The sequence below is a fragment of the Mycteria americana genome, chromosome 12 (assembly GCF_035582795.1).
Source record: "Mycteria americana isolate JAX WOST 10 ecotype Jacksonville Zoo and Gardens chromosome 12, USCA_MyAme_1.0, whole genome shotgun sequence".
NCBI lineage: Eukaryota > Metazoa > Chordata > Aves > Ciconiiformes > Ciconiidae > Mycteria > Mycteria americana.
In genome coordinates, this window is record NC_134376.1 from 3,646,051 (window position 1) to 3,664,426 (window position 18,376).

General features: G+C 43.7%; 1 protein-coding gene across 7 annotated transcripts in view; it reads left to right on the forward strand.

Moving 5' to 3' along the window:
- The first annotated feature begins 1,682 nt into the window (after nt 1–1,682).
- TOM1L2 (target of myb1 like 2 membrane trafficking protein) overlaps nt 1,683–18,376 on the forward strand; it is a 60,725-nt gene continuing 44,031 nt past the window's right edge. For all 7 annotated transcript variants that reach the window (XR_012777589.1, XR_012777588.1, XM_075514929.1 and 4 more), the window contains exon 1: nt 1,683–1,766. Coding sequence is in view for 5 of the 7 variants with exons in the window: in XM_075514929.1 (XP_075371044.1) it covers nt 1,715–1,766 (52 nt within the window). In the remaining 2 variants the exon portion in view is untranslated. The remainder of the gene's footprint in view (nt 1,767–18,376) is intronic.

The following is an 18,376-nucleotide window of genomic DNA, read 5'->3' on the forward strand; positions in this document are numbered from 1 at the left end:
CTGGGCACGATCGCACACAAACTTCCCACCAGGTTTGAGTGTTTTCCATGAAGAATGCCAGAATCTGGCCAGATAAGTAGACCAGGAAAGGAGGCCCTGTGCAGCACCTACGAACAGCAATGGTCCATCACATGGCAGTCACCTGTTGCTGAAACCCATCTTCCTGAAGATGGCACGTTCAAGGCTCTGTGCGCCATTTCATCTAGTTTCGAAAGGCAAGTTTCTCATTGTAGGCAAGTTCGATTTATAGAGTAAGAGGCACGTATTTATCGCATAGGAAAATTAACAACAGCAGTTCCCTAAATTTTAAACACCAACAGCATAATAAAAGTGAAAACAAAATTGAGGAAGGAGGAAAATTTATAAAGAGTAACAGTGATTTTCTGAAGAAGGCACTTAATGCAGATCCACAGTAAAGGCTATCGAGTTCAGTCAGTATCTAGTACTGCACACAAACACCCTCACTTTGGGAAAGAGACAGTTCTGGCAGTTAAAACTTTCTGTCCTGGCTTTGTCGTTTAAATATGCATGATGTTGCCTGGGAGGCAATGAGACTACTTATCTTTCTAGAACTGTGCACAGTTAATGAATTAGTAAAAAGGACTTGAATCTGCAAACTTTTGCTTGCGTAAGATGTATGTAATTATGGAAGAAGTTCTGCTGATTTTTTGCGTAGGAGCACAGAAACAATAAAAGTCGGGGTTTAGAGAGTTCTCTCCTCACCATGGCTTTTAATTAACAAACCAAACCTCTCTATGGCTGTGCTCAGTACAGACCGAGGAATAGCAGGCTCTGGGTTTATTCATCCTTGACCTGCCAGACTTTCCACTTTCCCTGTATTTGTCCATCGTCTCTTTAGTCAACGTCGGTTCCACAGAGCTAATCACACGGCGAGGTCAGCGCCCCACTGCATCCAGTGGGAACAACGCGGGTGTCAGTGCGAGCAGTGGGTCGGCCACCCAGACGAGAAGCTGCTGCTCACAGCCAGCCGGAGCCCAGGCCTGGGAAGCAGCTCCACGGCCCCGACACCCCCAGGCCCTGCAGGGCCCGAAACGGGGACCCTGACTCTGCCTGTCAGGGTGGCTCTGCCCCAGGTGGGCTGCCGCCTCCCTCCCGAGACCCATCCAGGCCCAGATCCCGGCTCCTCAGGCCTCTCACCCCCCAGGTCCCGAAGGCTCCAGGCCCGCTCCCGGTACCCGGCCCGGCCGCCGCCTGCGCCTCAGCCCCGGTACCCGGCCCGGCTGCTAAGGAAGCCCAGGCGCGTTGCTAAGGGCGGCCACGTGACACGCTCAGGGAGTGGGTGGGAAGGCTGGCTGCTAATCAGAGCGCGAGAAATCCGTGTCAGCCAATCAGCGCCGGCACCGTGCCCTCGGGGCGGGAGGAGGCTTGTATGATTGGCGTTTCTCTTGCCCAATAGCATTGGAAAATGGTTTGGCCGTTGCCCAATGGAGAATGGCAGTAGCGGTGTCCCTGCTGTCCATCAACTGGAGGGCGTGGAAAGCGGCGGGACTACCGCGGGGGCGGGCCCCTCTCTTGACAGTGATGGGCAAGCTCTTTAACCTATGACTCCACGGGGCGTCCAGCCGCTGCCCAATCGAATGCAAGAAGGCGGGCCACGCTTGGCAGAGCAAGCTGCGGTTGGTGTGCGGGGGTGCCAGTCAGGGCGGGGTGGGGGAGGGAGGGCCGCCGGGCCGCTGTTTGTTGTCATCCCAAGATGGAGTTTCTGCTGGGGAACCCGTTCAGCACCCCGGTGGGGCAGAGCCTCGGTAAGGCGGCCCCGGGTGTGCAGAGGGCTCCGGGGGGGCCCGGAGAGCCAGCGGGGCCTCTGGAGGGGGTGGGGGGCTCCAGGTAGCGGGGGGCTCTGGAGGCAGCAGGGGGCCCTGGGGGTCGGTGAGGTGCTGTGGAGGTGGGGGGGGGGTCTGTGAGGGCCCGCGGGGATCTCTGGAGCCAGTGGGGGGGGGACTGTGGGCCTTATTGGAGGTCTTTGGGGGTTGTGGGGATCTCTGGGGTTAATGGGGGGCTCTGGAGGTGGTGGAGTATTTGTGGGGGTTGGTGGGGGGCTCTGGAGGTATTGGAGGGCCTCTGGGGGTAGCGGGGATCTCGGGGTTGGTGAGGGCTCTGGAGGTGGTGGGTGGCTTTTGGGGTTGGTGGGTGCTGTAGGCCTTATTGGGGTCTCTGGGGGTTAGTGTGGGTCGTAGAGGGCTCTGTGGGCAGCAGAGGGCCGTGGGGGTAGCGGTAGCTTCGGGCAGGCTGTTTGTCATGAGGAAGGAGCGACTCCACTTCAGGATGGTTGGTGGATGAAGGAAAGTTGTTGCATCCCCCAGCTCCTTTTCCTGCATGTGAGCGCCTTGTTACAGAGCAGCCCTGTTGTTCAGCCACCTTTTTCCCAAAATGTTGAAACCTCCCTCGACCTGTGGATATGCAGGGAGGGTGACGTGGTTTAGAGATACAAGTACGTGCTCAGTTTTCAGCCCAGAGCTTGAATTGTGGTTTTGCTAATGCTTTGGTGACATTAGGCAGGTTATTTTGAGTGTGCTTTCACTGCGTGGCTAGCCAAGTCCTTCCTGGGTTGCTGCGTCTACTCCCTCCCTCCCACAGATGTGTTCGCTCTCAGCTGTGGCAAGGGTGGTTTCGGTCTGGGTTGCCACAGCCAGGGCCACAGGAGAAAGCCTGGGCACCACTTCTGCGGAGTTTGGTAACTTGCCCACAGTTGGGTGGGCTGTCATTGCCTCCCACTGTCTTCTCTTAGGCCCTGAAGAAATACAAGCTCTCTCACATTGCGGTGGGAAAGAACAACAGACTGGCTTAGGTTCCTGCAGTGCGGGGACCGTGGCATACGGTCCCAGAAGCCAAGGCGATGTTCAGTTGAATGCACTCGCGCTAGCATCCCTCTCCAGTGAAACCACGCTTGTAGTTTCCTTAATTTGTTTCATAAGCAACAGTAATTCTAATGCCTTATTTAGGGGTTAATTATAGTATAATGTATAGCTATGTATAGTCTGGTCTATAGCTATTCTACATTAATTTATGGAATGATGGAAGACTTGTGTCTTTGGAAATTAAAGTGGAAAAATTTTGCAGAGTACCTGGTCGTGGCCTCAAAACCTTTCTTTTAGAGTAGTCGCCTCACCCACACATGCAGAGACACCCCCTTGTAGAGCTAAGAGGCCCTTAAACGGGTAAGTCTCGCACTGTGCTTTGAAGATGGCCGGACTCTTGCTTTGTCAGACTATATGGAGCATATGTATAGCTTGCTGTTTTTCTTTGGCCATCTGGGGTGTTTATTTCCTCTGCTTAGGGAGAGAAGCGCCGAGAGTTGGAGGATAATAACGAGAAGAGTGAAAGTTAAACATGATTTTAAAGTGAATTTGCTTTGTTGTGTTTGGCCATCTGACCACATCTGCCAGGACAGCTGGCTGCTTTGCTGCTTGGACAAGCCTTCTACAATGAGTGTTGTTAAGGGAAGGCAATAATTTCTCATTTATTTATTGTCAGTTTCTTTTAGCATCAGTAAGTGGTTTAAAGGGGCTTCCTTAAGACTTAAGAATTGTTGGAGGGGGGGGTTAGCAGTAAAATCTGCTTTTCTAGCCTTCTGCCTTTCTGACTCTGGAGTGCAAAGATTTTCATAGCTCTTACATCCCCTTGCTCTCTTTGAATGAGCAGTCGCTGCCAACTTAGAGGCTTCGAACACAAAGCTCTGAAGGAGCTGCTTTCATCGGGCAGGTTAGGTGTGTGTGAGGGGTTTACAATGCAACTTCCCTTAATGCAAAATTCAGCTGCGCTTTAAGAATGTTTTGTCATCCCCAGGGGGAAGAGATAGCTGCAGATTTTATTTTGGAAGAAAAATTTTTCTGCTTCTCATATCACTGCCAGTAATCCCCTTCTGAGACAACAGTAAAACAAAAGCATGCCTTGTTCTCAGACGGTGCTATTTGCCCAGTGTTTCCACAGGTTTTTTTTCAATGAGCGTGTGGAATATAATTTTCACTTATGTTTCTCTTCATTCTTTAAAAGGAGCTGAATAATTTTGTATTTCTGTTTAAACATATTGTGTTGAACACAGTTGTGATGTTTTCAAGCAAGGCCTAACACTCACCATAAGGGAGAAGTGCAGAAAATTATGTAGGTCCATCAGCACACCAAGAATGCATGTTCTCTGCCAGGAAGTAGCAGTGGTTCACATGAAGATTTAATTAGGGCTAGACAATGTCTTCAGATAAATGCCAGGTCTGAAAGCACAAAGATGTCGGAGAGGTTTGGGGAGAGCTGAGAGAGGTAATACAGGGGATTTTCTCTTTTCTCCTTCTCTTTATCTGGATAATGTCTGAAGCTAGACAGGGTTTTTATGTTAACTCTTTTGCTTAATGTGGGAAAGTAATGCTAGGATGAGCTCAGAGGATTTGTAATGGAGATGGATAGAGTCTCCGGCATCTAAAGTGCCAGTGTCAATGGCATCCAGGTTCCTCATTGCTGAAAGCTACCTGATTTTTGGCAACGGGCTTATATAGTAGCCTCTTTTTGGTTTCCAGTGGTCGAGTAACAGAAACTATATAAAAGACCACCATGGCTACTAATTACAAACCTCACTTAATTTTTCTTTAATACTTCAATTGACCGATGGACACTGAACTGTCCTTTGTCTCTTGCAAGGTCCTCTCCTGAGCAGAAGGGGTGGTTTTTGACAGGGCTGTTGTGTGGAAGGCAGTCAGCTGCTGTGGTGTGCCTAGGAGATTCCTGAAATTAAAATCCATTTTGCCCGATCCATATGGCTTTTCACCTGGAGGTTGCAGTGAAGGGAGGTAGGTAATAGCACCATTTTCCATATAAGATAAAAATCTCATCCAGGATTATGTGGCAGAACCCATTACTTCTCAAAGGCTCTGTGAGCAAATGGTGCTTTTCAGCATCCCACAAGACTTACAAGAAGTCTTTGTGGTCCCTTCACCCCTTCACAATGTCACTTTTGTTGGTGGTCAGTGCTTCCTAGCAGGCCTCCTCAAGAAGATCCCTGAGCAGGGGTTGTGTGTGGAGGCTGACATGCTGCTGATGCTTTTAACCGGTGCTGCGTGCTCCGTGCCCGGTGAATCCAGCAGCCGTCGGCAATGCTGGACGTGGAGCCGGGGGGGGCACTGGAGCTTGCCCTGACAGCTGGTGCTGTGTGGCTCTGGCCAGCTGAGGGGTGGTCGTGCCACCAGCCCTGGAGAAGGTCTTTGTGAAAGCTGGCAAGAGTCTAGAGGGTGGAATTGGGTGCTGCGGGTTTTGTAGCCTGCTGATTATGTCGGGGCTGACAAGATCCTTTGTGGCATTGAGTGCTGGCCCAGTTCTTACAACTGAACTGTTTATTTTTTCCAGCTAACACTGTAAATACGATAGACTAGATCCTTAGAGGAGGACTATTTTGAGGAATACTCCTGACCAGTGAGGAGGAGAAGTACAGGAAGATGCGTAGTAAAACGGCAAAGACAGACTGCTTGCTATCTGGAGAGGGGCTGGCCTGGGGGAAAAGCTGCAATTTACAGTAGCGGGAATTTGCCTTGAGATTCAACATCCTGCCATAAATTGCGTTTTTATCTTTCTTTGTTCAAGGGAGCCATCTTTAAAGTGTCACCACTCTATTCAAGGTTATTAGAACAAATACCCTTACCGTAGATTAGCGAAAACATCTTGGATGATTAAAGCTGATTGAATTACAAGAATGTGGAGTAGTGGTGACTTCTTTTGCTCATTCTGCTTATTTGATATAGGCCATATGGCTTACACATGAGGATGCAGTAAAACCAGTTACATTTTGTAGTATTTTTTTTTCCACTCTGGAGACTTTGCAAAGGCTTTAGGAGAGTGTTTATTTGTTTGAATCCAAACCAAGTCTTGCTGCTGGCTCCCCTGGCTCCCTCAGGTGCGAAGGGCTGAGTTGGGGCAGCGATGTGTGAAATGGGCTCCTCACGGGGTGTTGGACGGGGGCATCGAGGTCCGTTTGGGTGAGGGCTCTGGTCAGGGCTGTGTGTGCTGCTGAAGTCAGCTGTTCTTGCCACAACTGAAGTCTGCTTGACTCGAAGCCAAAGACCTCCAGGGAGAGAGGTCCAGCACCTGAGTTAAATGCACAGAGACCTGAAAGTTAATTTTTAACAATATAGTAGAAATTAAGGTGTCCTGCATAACTGGGGGTGGGGGTGTTGATCAGACGATGCTGGTTTACATCCCTGGTCCCTGTTCATGAAGGGAGGTTTGAAGGGGTGATGGTCCGGACACTTTCCTTGGAGTCTGTTTTCGGAGGAAGTGCAGTGATCTAATATAGAGTATTGTTTAAAGAGGCTACAAAAACAAGGTTTCAGCAAAAGATACAGAGACACTTTATGGAAGCAACAGTGAGGCAGACAGCTTTTCAATTGATTTTTATCAAAGCACTTGCAGTTTCCATTCAGGCCTGTTAAATTGATCATAAATATAGTGGACAGAGTCTGTTTCCAGAGCTGCTGTTTTGTTCCCCCCTCTAAAAAAGAAAAAATGAGAAAATGCCTCAGCTTGGAGGGTGTATAAACACCTTTTTATTTTCCTTTCCATAAGAAGCACTTAAGACCTTTCTTCAGGTTTCTTATATCTTAAGATTTTTATGAGTCTTAGAATAAAAATGGTTCCTAAATAAATGAGTCGATGGTTATATGCAGGAACAGGGAGATGTAGTACAGCGAGCAGCCCATGGTAATCCTGCAGGAGGAATTAACCCAGGCTTTCTTGTCCACATACACAATTTGCCTAAGTTCCCTTCAGAGTAAACCTACTACTTTGCTGTGCTGTAAGTAAAACATTCTTTTAGAGACAAACCTTTTCCCAATGCCAGAAGTCAGTGTTTAAAGTGCACACCATAATCTTGGGATCTGGTACCAATAAAATTATGTGTTTGCAGCATGCTGTTGGGGTCTGAATCATCTCTCTTTTCATTAATTGCATTACAATAAAATAAAAAGTCCTTTGCATTTACCTATAACCACTGAAGTATTGTGCCCTGTTCTAAGGGAAACTTTTCTCAGTAGAGGGTAGCCGTAACTTTTCTTGCTATCAGATGCCCACAGCATCAAAAAGATGAATTTTGTCTTTTCCCACAATGAAGAGGGCACAAGAAGTGCTCTCCTCAGAGTTTAAGAACATTTATAGGTATTCCTGTAGCTGGTCAGTCATTTAAAATCCAGCCCCCCACTCTTCATACAGAATTGTGCTAGTCATGCAAAAGAGAGTCTGATAAAATGCTTTTAGTTTTATAAGATTATTAGGATCTGCTTTCACATCATGACAATGGATTATGTTGTAAGGAAAATCTCCATGAAATATGAAAATGGATATCTTTGCTTTTAAAGGAGCAAATAAATACTGAGTCATGAATCTGGCAACTTGGAGAAACTACGTACATGTGTGAAGCTGGATAATTAGTATAATACCATTTAATACTAGGTTTCCGAGACTGGATTTATTTTATAGGCACAAAAGCAGATTGTAGTTCATGAAGGTATTATAGCATGTATTTCTGAGTAATGCAGTTTTATCTCTTCCAGCACAGTATGCTTAAATGTATATTCCATATGCTTCTAATATAAATCTATATGTGAGAGGTTGCAGTGTGAGGACAGCTCGTTCCCAGTTTGATACTGCTCTGTTCATGTACTCGGCAGATTTTTTAAACTGCATATTTAGAATATGCTTGACTAAAAACACACAGTTAGAAAATCCCCACAGACCCTTCCAACTGATTTTGTATTTCATCCAGAACAATTTTCACCAAAAAAAGGAGTATTGTGTGTTTTCCTTAGTTGAATTAAGAACAATTTTAAATTAGTCAGACTTTCCTTTGATTTCGTAAACGATGTTGGGTTTATAATTAAGCATTCTTTGAAGGTGATCAAGGCATCTGGTAGTATCCTCGGTGGTAATGGTCAGTGGAGGAACAGCAGCAGTTGTTGCAGCAATTTTGGTGAGATGATCCTGCATGGGGAAGGATGCTGCATAGTACCTGCAGGCCAGGTGCTCTTCAGGGTTGGCCTGGCAATCTCCTTCCTCATCTGGTATTTCATATTTGACTCTGGATAAACCATTTCAAGCTTTGTGTTTTGGTTTCAAAATCTGTGCAATGTATAGGTGATAAAAAGCATAAGTGTTTGGAGAACACAGTGGAGAAAGAGCCCTGAGAAGTTAGGAAGTGACCCGAAAGGCCAGCTTGCATAATGCAGTTTTGCTCCCATATGATGAGTCTGCACAGATCATCCGGAACTAGTTTTCCATTTTCTCATTTGCATCCACCTGGGGAATTACTAGTTTGCTACGTAAAAGAAACTTGTTGCTGAGTATAAAAATCCTGTCTAGGCTAGATAAGCCTTATCTTCCATATTTGCTTAGTCATTCTGCTGGCAGTTCTCCACGATCATTTTGCTCATTTGTTTCAGTTATTGTCAATGATAAAGGGCTCTTTTAAAACTGATGATTCCTGAGCACAAAAGATGCTGGTCTAAAGGCTTTGCTAGAGCCCGGTCTCTCTTCCCTTAGGAGCAGGTCCTTTGCTACAGGTAAACATGTCTTTACATAACTCATGGAGCCAGGTTTTCCAATCTGTAGGTACTCTTCCTGTTGCTCAAGAAAGGGAGATGCAAATAAATTCAGCCAGTCTGTTACTGGCGGCACTGTCTTTTCATTTACATATATGCTCTATGATTATTCTGTACCTGCCAGAATTATGAGGTAGGCCCCATAATGTAGCAACTCATTTCAAAATCAAGGATTAGGGAAGGAAAAAAAGTCCATGTGTGTATATACCCTGTCCATGTTTGGGCAATTCCTGGCACGGCTATGTATATACTGTTTACCCGTGCGTCTGTATCTCTCAGTTCACAGAAACCCTTTGGCAGCTCAGTGCTTCCAACATAGTCTCAGAGAGCATCAGGAGACTCAAAAATGAGAAGATATTCAGGAGAAACCTGTTGAATAGTTTGGTTAGTTCGTAAGCCTGCTTATTCTTTGAGAGTAAGCCAGTCTGTTCCCCAGCTGGTCCTCAGAAGCCTTCTGGGTTAGATTACTTTGGGAAGAAATTCTTTGTTCAAATGCAGATCAAAGAAAAAGTACACAAAGTGAAGGCACAGATTGGTGTTATAAACTGTGTTTGAACCCCAAGAACTTTGCAGAGTATTGGTTTCTTATTCTTAAGGCAAGAAAGACTTTGTTACATCCCAAACGTGGTCAGGAATGTTGAGGATATTGTTAACTTGGACATGTTGCATCCTCTGTATTTTCGTGGGATACATCTACTGCAAGAAGTGTGACCAGCTTTTTATTTGACCCAAATAACAAAAACCTCACTTTTCTTGCATAGCTGAGTAAATGCAGAAAAAATCCTTTTTAAAAATCTGGTATTTCCTGACTTTTTTTTTTTAAACTTCAGTTTTGTCTCAATTATAGCTTTCTGGATTTATTTTCCTTTTGGAAGGAAAAGGGCGTCCTTCCTTGCCTATACACACAAAAAGCCACCTTGGGCAGATTAAATAAATTGCAAGCTTCAGCAGGTTTGCCAGCAAATTTTGGAAGGTCTTTGTGCTGTACTAGGCTTACAGGCTAGTGGTATTCGATAGCTTCCAATCACTTTGTCTTAGACTAACAAATACATCTGTATATTTTAATACAGGCATTTTACTTAAGCTATGATGACCAAATACTTCCTGAAATACAGATTTTTTTTTTCCCGACATCTGCAAGGCTTTAATTAGTAATTCCGTCCAAAAAGTCAAGCCTGAAGTAAGTTTTTGACTGAGGTGATCCAGAGGTGAGATACTATATTGTAGCCCCTCCTTCCAAAACATCTTTCATTGCAGTTGATGCAATGGACATCGGCTGGGCTCAACACAAACGCTTTTCCCTCTTTTATATGGCACTGTCGAGAATCCAAACTCCTCAGTGTTCACCAAAAAGCGCTCCTATCAGTTAACAGAGTGTTAAGGAATTTAACCAGTTAATTGGTTCCTAATTTAAGATTAGGAGAGAAAATATGCAGATTTGACTGGAATATTTCATCTGGAGTGAATCTTGAAATAGGTTTCCACATTGTGGCCAGTTATTACCTGAATGCTGTCTAGTATTTTTCTGAGCAGTTGTTATGGGATATAGGTATGATAATAAGATGATTGATGGTGAAAGGTAGGGGTTAAGCAGGATCCAGCATATATTTGCTTTTGGGGTACCCTTATCTCATGTTTAAGCTGTTGTAGTAAATAGCTTGTTTTTTCATTATCTTTGAGCTGCCCTTTCTCTCCTGATTTTCGGTTCTTCTAATTAGAAGGGTATTTTAGTGAAAAGAGCCATCTCAGACCTTTGTGAAATTTTCTGCTAGTACAAATAATGGTAAATCTGAAATCACTTATTAGACAAGAAGTTGTTATGGCAACTATAAGATGGTTGGCTAACCAGAGAGTGAGATCAGTTTTTATTTACAAGCGTAATGAGCAATTAAGTTTGAGCAGCTGTCAGACTTGGAAAGTGATTAAAGTTCAGCAAACAACCCAAATGGGTCAGTGTTTAGTTCTGGTGGTTTTCTGACATTGCAGCTTGATCATGTGTGGGTTTTACCTACTATAATTAAAACTGCCTTTAAAATCCCCATCTATGGCAATGACTTGGCATAGCCAGTGAGTGATGAAAAACCCCTCTTCCAACCAGGTTCTTTAAAGGGTATTGGCCTTGCGTCTTGCTGCAGCTAATGAGGTGTTTCACGTGTAGCATCCCTTAAAGGAAACCTCAGTTTGCATGCTGGCTTGCAGAATCATCTCCAGGCCATTGATGGTCACCAGGAGAGAGCTGAAACCGTGCAGCCTCGCTCAGGCAAGTTTTACACAACTGAAGGGCACTCTTTCATAAAAGGCATCATTATACTCTCGTTGGTTGCTTAGGAAGCTGCTGCTGGGCTCAGAGGAAGGACGTGCACAGTGTGCATGAACATAAAACCCAAAAGAAGTTGAGAAAGTCTTGATTCACCCAGAAACTTAAGGGAATGCCCAGGAGAGGTGAACCTCAGCCAGAGCTGGTGAAGCTCTGTCATTGAGCTGGCCAGCAGTGAACGGGGCCAGGCTAGTGCCGCTGGTGGTCGGTATTCTTTGCTTTCCCAAGCAGCAGCAGTGACGCTAACGTATATCAGTGTCACACTGCCAAAAAGGCTTCAGTAGGTTTCATATTTGTTATTTGGTATCCTGTGACATCTCCTGCGTTGTTGATTAACAAGATGTAAGCTGCAAAGACTGGAGAGCTGATTTTCTGTAGATTCCGGAAGATTGTATATGTTCACGCTGGGAAAGTTACCTTCCCATCCCGAATCTGCAGTTTTCAGAATGCACTAGATCAGCCCTTTTCATTTACCAGGATTTGCTTCCCTGCTGCATATGGTAAATAAGCCAAACTGTTTGTAAGCCGTGCTCAAAATGTGTGTTCTAGTTAGAATTTTAACTGTCCAAGGACCAGTATGGTTATTTTCTAAAAGTATGCTGCAGTCCCCAATGCATTTACATTGGTTTTAATTTTACCACACTAATAGTATCATGTAATATAGGTGATTGCAGTGGAATGTGAAATGTATTGGGACAGTTCCTGACCTGAAGAATTTACAAAGTTGTATGACTAGAAAACACAAGCTGGTGAATGGGGACTTATGGAAAAATTACAATGACAGTCTCAGAAATAGGCATTTGCATACTTGACCTAAACTTCTGGTATTTACATTTTCTATTTATTAGTCTTTTTCAGGCTTACCTACAGCAGGGGCACATGAGAAACATGGCTGTAGAAATGGAGCAGAATTTTTAATAGGGTTATTAGAGACCAAGAAATCTGCGTTTCTCGGCCCATACAAGATGGAATTGCACACATGTATCTTGTTATTATTGTTGCCTGATTTGCACTCAGATTTCCTGAGAAGATCATTTGGAAGCGTTTAGCCACCAAGCTTTTGCAGGCATAGCAAGCTTGGCTTGTTGGAACGGGCAGCTGGCAATAGTGCCCTTCAATGACAGCAGCGTTGGCAAAAGTGATTCCCGTTACCTAGTGGAACAGGAGCCAGCTCTCCCCTCTTCCCGTGGTGAAAACGCTTAGAGTATTCCAGACGCTGATCTTCAAGCCACGGAGGTATTGGAGAATTTGAATGGGATTGGAGCTAGCTGCCTCTTGCACAGGCCTGCTGTCATTTGTAGAGCAGTGTGAGGGAAGGCTGCAAAATTGAAAAGCAAACTGCAGCATTTCACACTAGAAAATGTGAACTGTTAGCCCTCAAAAGCTGCAGACTCCTCACCATCTAGTTCGCTTCTACGTGTGGGGTAATGGTGGTTTTCCAGAGGACACTGCTCTCACCTTCATAGTTGTAGATATATAGGAGAGCTGGGTGTGGGAACATGCCCATGAAATAGTCTGCTGCAAGATTTGTTTAATTTCATTTGTAACACATTTTCATTATCGTGTATGAACGTTTACTTAAAAATCTGCTGTAGCATTGCTGCAGCTAAGGAGTAAACTTGTTCTTGTAACTGCTTTCTTTGTAGGAATGAAAGATTTTGCCTTTTTTCTCCTCACTAAATGTAATTAGTGTTTTCAGTCTATTTTGAGCATGTAAGAATGTGGGCAATTGGCTTTAGGAGTAACCTGTAAAAAAATAATAATTCTAATGTAGGAGCCTGATGGATTATCTTTGCCTTGTAGTTTGTTTGCAGCAAACAACATGTTACAAGCGAGTGGGTGGGAGGGGGAGTTTTAAATTTATGGGGATGGATTTTTAGAGTTTGCAGCTGACATGGATTAAAAATTCTTAGAACATTTCATCCATGAAAGGCAATTAGTTTTGTTTTATGAATATGAAAAGCACGTAGCTTGTAAGTACTGGAGTGAAGTCCCAAGTGAGTTATTAGAACTTGCTTTACTCATGTAGTACAAAATTAGCCATCAAGAGCTGATAGATTTCAAATATAGCTCACTGACACACTGATCATCCATAACTTTTCATAAAGATATTTTTTTGGTCTCACCTGTAATTACTGGATGCCGTTGAAATTCTGAATGGGGCAGCTAGTCACAGATCAGGACACCTTCTTGCTCTTGATGGTGCTTGCAACATTTTGTGCAGCTGGGATATCAAATTGTCATAACCCTCTGCCTGCAGTTCTGGGTGGTGAAATTGTGTCCGGATGCGTAGAATATTCCTCTTTCTCTCTCTTACCTTCTGGTGGTATCTTACTGGTCAAAAACATTCTTTCCGCTTTGTACGTGAGGTACTGTTTTTCTCTGGTTTTGGGAGAATGCTTTAAAAAGCAGTTTGCAACAGTTTATTTAAGGAACTGTCATACTGGTGTTCTTATAAATAACAAAGCCACTGTAATGGAGCCTTTAGGCATACTTGCTAACAAAGAAGTTGGGAAATAAATCACTACTTTCAGCTGCCCCTTCTCTCGGATTTGTAAGTTAAGGTTGATAAAATGAATGGAGTCTGCATTTTTTTTAGCAGTTCTTTTTTGGCATTAGGACAAATTCATGTATATGTATTAGCTGTTTAAGAGCTTTTTTGGAATATTGGAGTTGTCTATAGTGAGTTGTCTTTCTGGTGAGAAAAGCTTCTCAGCTACTAAGTGGTGTTTGGAAGATGGCTATTTTTTCAGCTTCTTTGGCTAGTTTCTTTGTCTGACCTTTTTTTTGGATGGGAGAGAGCCAAAGAGTCAGCTATTAAGAAATTTTGTCTTTCTGGTGTTGGTGAACAGGCGTTACTCATCCAGTATGTCAGTGTTTTAATACCTGAGATTCTCAGTTAAGGAACTGGTAGCCCCAGTTAAGGAAGAAGGTAGCCCCCCCTCCCAATCATTCAAATTCCTTGGAGAAATTAAAACAATATAAAAACCCTTTGGGAAGTAGTAGGCTACAATCCAAGTTCTGCCTATGGAAATGACTAAATGTCGGTGCCATTTGGCATGCAGCACCGGCTGCCTTACTCTGATCAAAGGCGGAGGAGATTTGGGTAACCATCCCAGTGCACTGACCTGTTTAAACAACGCTGTGCTGATAAATTCTCCCATACAGAGTCGTACGGACAAGTCATAGCAGTTGCAGTCAAATTCAGAAAAGGCAAATCTGAGGGAGAACATTTTGTCATCCGGAAGGTTTTAATTTATGCTTTCGTGCCTCTCATCTAGAGAAGAAAGATGGACACTCAGAGCGTGATAATATTAGACTAGTGGAAGTGTTGCCTAATAGATCACAGATGTTTGCGAAGTGGCGAGCCATCATCTCCACTGATACAACAGTACGAGGGGACAGTCTGTCATGAGATGTGACATGTCATAAAGGAACATTGATTTGTTGCTCCCTTACAGTAAATCACACAGTAAACATCTCCATTCGAATCCATTAAAATCCATTAATACAGGACGTATATTTTAAAACTGCTTTGACATTTCTGATTGAAGGCTTTAGCATATTGATTTCTGACGTGAGCAGGTCCTTGTTTGTCAATCGTAAAGTAGCACCATACTTTGAATATCATGGGTTTGCAGTGAGGTGGAATCTGGCCAAGGTCACTGCTGAAAGAGGTGAAGAAACATGCGGTGCAGGCTGAGTTTTAGGGAAAAGTGCCTCCGAATCACGCAAATGGCTCGATGAGCTGGGAGCTGCTGCCATATGACCTAGCTCTGAAGGACAGCTATTTACAGTACATGGGTCAACACGTTAGCTTTAATGAGAGTACCGTACATAGGAGGAAGGCTTTTTATTGTGTTTTGTTTTTAAAGCTGCGTAGAATGAAGAAGTCGGAGGGCTTTCACTTTGTTTTAAAGAAGCAGTAGTCTCTTTCTGCCATCTGTTTTGAAAGAGAGCAACTTACATACACATGTCATTCAGAGGAGCATGCTGTCAGCAGCAACAATTTCTGCTGATGGGAGAACTTCAGTGAGAAGATTCATAACAAAAATCTTTATTGTATAGAAACACACGGCTCTGCTTGGGATCCAGATTCCAAATGCTTTTAAGGACTATGACTAAACCATCATTTGTGCCCGAGATGAATGACATCTGAGTACAGAAACTGCCTGGACTAGGTTGCCCTGTCATGCCATTTCTGTACAATACAATAGCATAGTACTGGAAGGTCCGTCTGGTTTTACAACCTGCAAATGCATCGGGACCTATGAGATGTGATAAACGAAGCGAGTCAGGCTGATATGCTCCCTTGCCTACTCTGATATTATTTTAAGGATTTCTGGTTTGTTTTTCTTCTTGTTCAGGTGAAGCTCTGCTCTGAGTATGAAAGAAAAATTTTCTTTGTTATACAGCTGTTAATATTTGTTTAATATGTATTAATCCATTCACCTTGCTCTGTTTCTGAAACTGCTGCGCAGCTATGCTCAGTTAATCAGCTGTAGTTTCCTGCTCCTGAGAGGCTGAATCTGTGGGAGACGTTGGGCGATGTCTTTTCTGTAGCATATCTAAATCACAGGAATGTTGTAGCATAACTGTGAATACCGTGCAGTCTTTAAAAAGGCACAGTAATTGCGTATTACATATTCATGATTGAAGGTAAGTGTGATCTGGAAGGCAGGTTTGAAGAAGTTTGGTGTTTGGGCGGCAGCTTCAAAAAGAAGAAAACCTGAAAGTTAATTGGAGAAAATGACAGTTCCCAGTTTACCGCTGTGCCTTCAAACAGCATTTGAGCTAAATACTCATTATGATTGCACATATGCATGTCCACAGATCCTCTTGTTATTTTATTTTAACATAGACTCCACAGTCATTATAAACTATGATTATTCATTTATTCAGCCCCAGAAACTTTGGCAAAACAATGAGTGGAGGATAGACGACTTCATCCCAAAGAGTTTCGATGTAAGCATAGCTAAAATCAATTGAAAAATCACAACGGTCAAAGTGGATGACCAGTGCTGCAGCAGTACAACCCAAATCACGTTTCTCTGTAATGCCTTGCAGTTCAGACTGAGCCCGTTTGTTCTAGCTGACTGGCTTTTTCTTTGGAAGTGTGAAGCTCAGCATTTTCAGAGCAGTGTGAAATAAGGAACGTAGAAAAAGGACTTGGAGCAGTGAGGTGGCTAATTGAAAAATGCTATTGGAGCTGTGCTTTCTAACAAAGAAACTGGCAGGTTTTTGTGAGTAAGTCACTTCAGAGTTGAGTTTTGATCTTGAATTTTGAATAAGTCACATTTATTTTTTTAATAGCAGCGTTTTGATAAAAAGGAAAAAAACCTCCTGTTGGTTACTGTAATGTCTAAGTGTCCGTGACTGTCTTTCTAACAGCAAACGTAGAGAAAGCAAGAACAGACTGTTAGGTCCAGGAGTATCCAAGTGTGTTATTCTAGTGTATCTCTGTCTTCCAAGTGAGGTGTCTTAAACTCAGCAGCCATGCGAATGCTGAGGATCTTTAGTCTTATCTTCATTTTGCTTGGACAGCTGAAATATGTTTCCGTGGCCTCTGTATGGTCCTTCCCCAAGTCTTATTGACGGTGCCATGCAGGTCATTGATGATTTCTTGAATCCAAGAGAGGCAACTGCAGTCGCAAAATGTAATGATGCTTTAAAGCAAAACAATTCTGTAAGCTACAGCTCAGAGGAGAGACGTTATCATTTCATTCAGTAGCTTATCTTCCCTTGTGAGCTATCTTGTGTGTTTTGCATTGCCTTGCAAAACTCTTTCCCCTCCCTCCCCCCCAAAAGACATCTGTCCATTCTATAAAAGCATTTTGCATTTGACCTCAGCTGATAGCCCTTGCTTCTGAGAGAGCTCCACTGAGCTGAAGGGAGGGGGACCAGTAGGATGGAGTAAAAGCCTGCTAATACTGTGGCTTCTTCTGTTCTCTGTCACATATTATGCAGAGTGAAATATAACACATCTGACTGTTTGATTTGCTAATTTCAGTCTTGGAGCACAGCTGGTAGGCAGGTGGACTGTTAAGAGGCAAGACAAAGATCTAAGATCCACGATCTTCTGAACTTCCAAGCAGAAGGGAAAAAAAAAAAAAAAAGATGTTTATGCTGCTTGAACACCAAATGCTGTTGGAGGGAAGGGGAGAAATTTGGAATCAGAACTTTCTTGCTTTTGGATCTCTCTAGTACGGTGCATTGGCATGCATGCTTCTTGCATAAACAGAAGGTGATTTTTCGTGCGTAATTCTGCCCAAATGTATGAATCAAGAGTCTCTGAAACAACATCTGGAGAAGTCCCAAGAGAGAAAACTGTGATTTCTCTGAACACAAAGATCTGTTCATTCACGAGATTCTGGTATTCAGGCAGAAAACGGCACAGTTCTCCCATTTTCATTTAATGTGATTTGTAGCTAGTGCAACGTTTAACTTTCACTGTTGCCTTTTCTTCCAAGAACATGATGCAGCACCACAGTCACTTATTGGTGCTTATAGATAGATAAGCAGTCTTTTGGAGAGATTTTTACCCTGGTCGTGCCTGCTGTCATCATTCAGCTAGAGTAGGTGTTCTCAGTGCTTCCAGCAGTCATTTTTTCAGTCTCGGCTGTGTAAGCATGCATATGGTATGTGAGGTAAATAGCATACAGATTTCAACTTGTGCAGTTGCAATCCTAATGAAAATCTTCAGGCTGTCTCCATTGGCAGGTTCAGTATAATGGTCAGAGATGAGCATTGGAAGGGGGAAGCAGGGAAGAGCAAGGAGTTCTGCTTTATCTCATCCGTATATGAACAAAGTAGAATATTCAGAGTATCATCAACATTGAACTGTAACTCTGAAGCAAAAGTAGTATGGACTGAAAAGGGCTGTCAGAACAGCTTCTTGAGGACAACCAGTGTAAACATTTCTTTGTTAGGTGACTTTTGAGCTGCGTTCGAGATGGGTGGTAAAGGTTCTTCTGTTTTTTTTCCTGCATTTAAAAGAGCATTCCTGTCCTGCCCTGCACGGCCTGTTTATTACATGGCAGTTACACGGGCATTTCTGACTTGATTTCCTTGTGGTGACATCTCTCAGGTCGGAGCATGTTGCTTGGGAAGAGGCTTGGCTGGGGGTGTGTGTGCACTGAGACTGTTTACACTGAAAACTTTACGCTACTGAACAGCGCCTTCTGAATGCCATAAAATGTACCCGATGTCAGTGTGAGCAGGGAAATACTGATATTGCCATTTGGCAGAGTGTGGAAATGCGGCCACAAGAGTTATAACTCAGAGGGAAGGTGTGAATGAAAAAATAGCACAGGTTTTTTTTTTTTTTTCCTTTTCTTTGCAGACTAGAGATAAGCTAATGCTTGCATGTTCATATGCAGTGTCCAAGGTCTGCAGCATGTCAGGCGTGGAGTGCCAGATTGTCTTTCTTTCTACCAGAACATTTATGCTTTAATTTGGGAAACGTGGT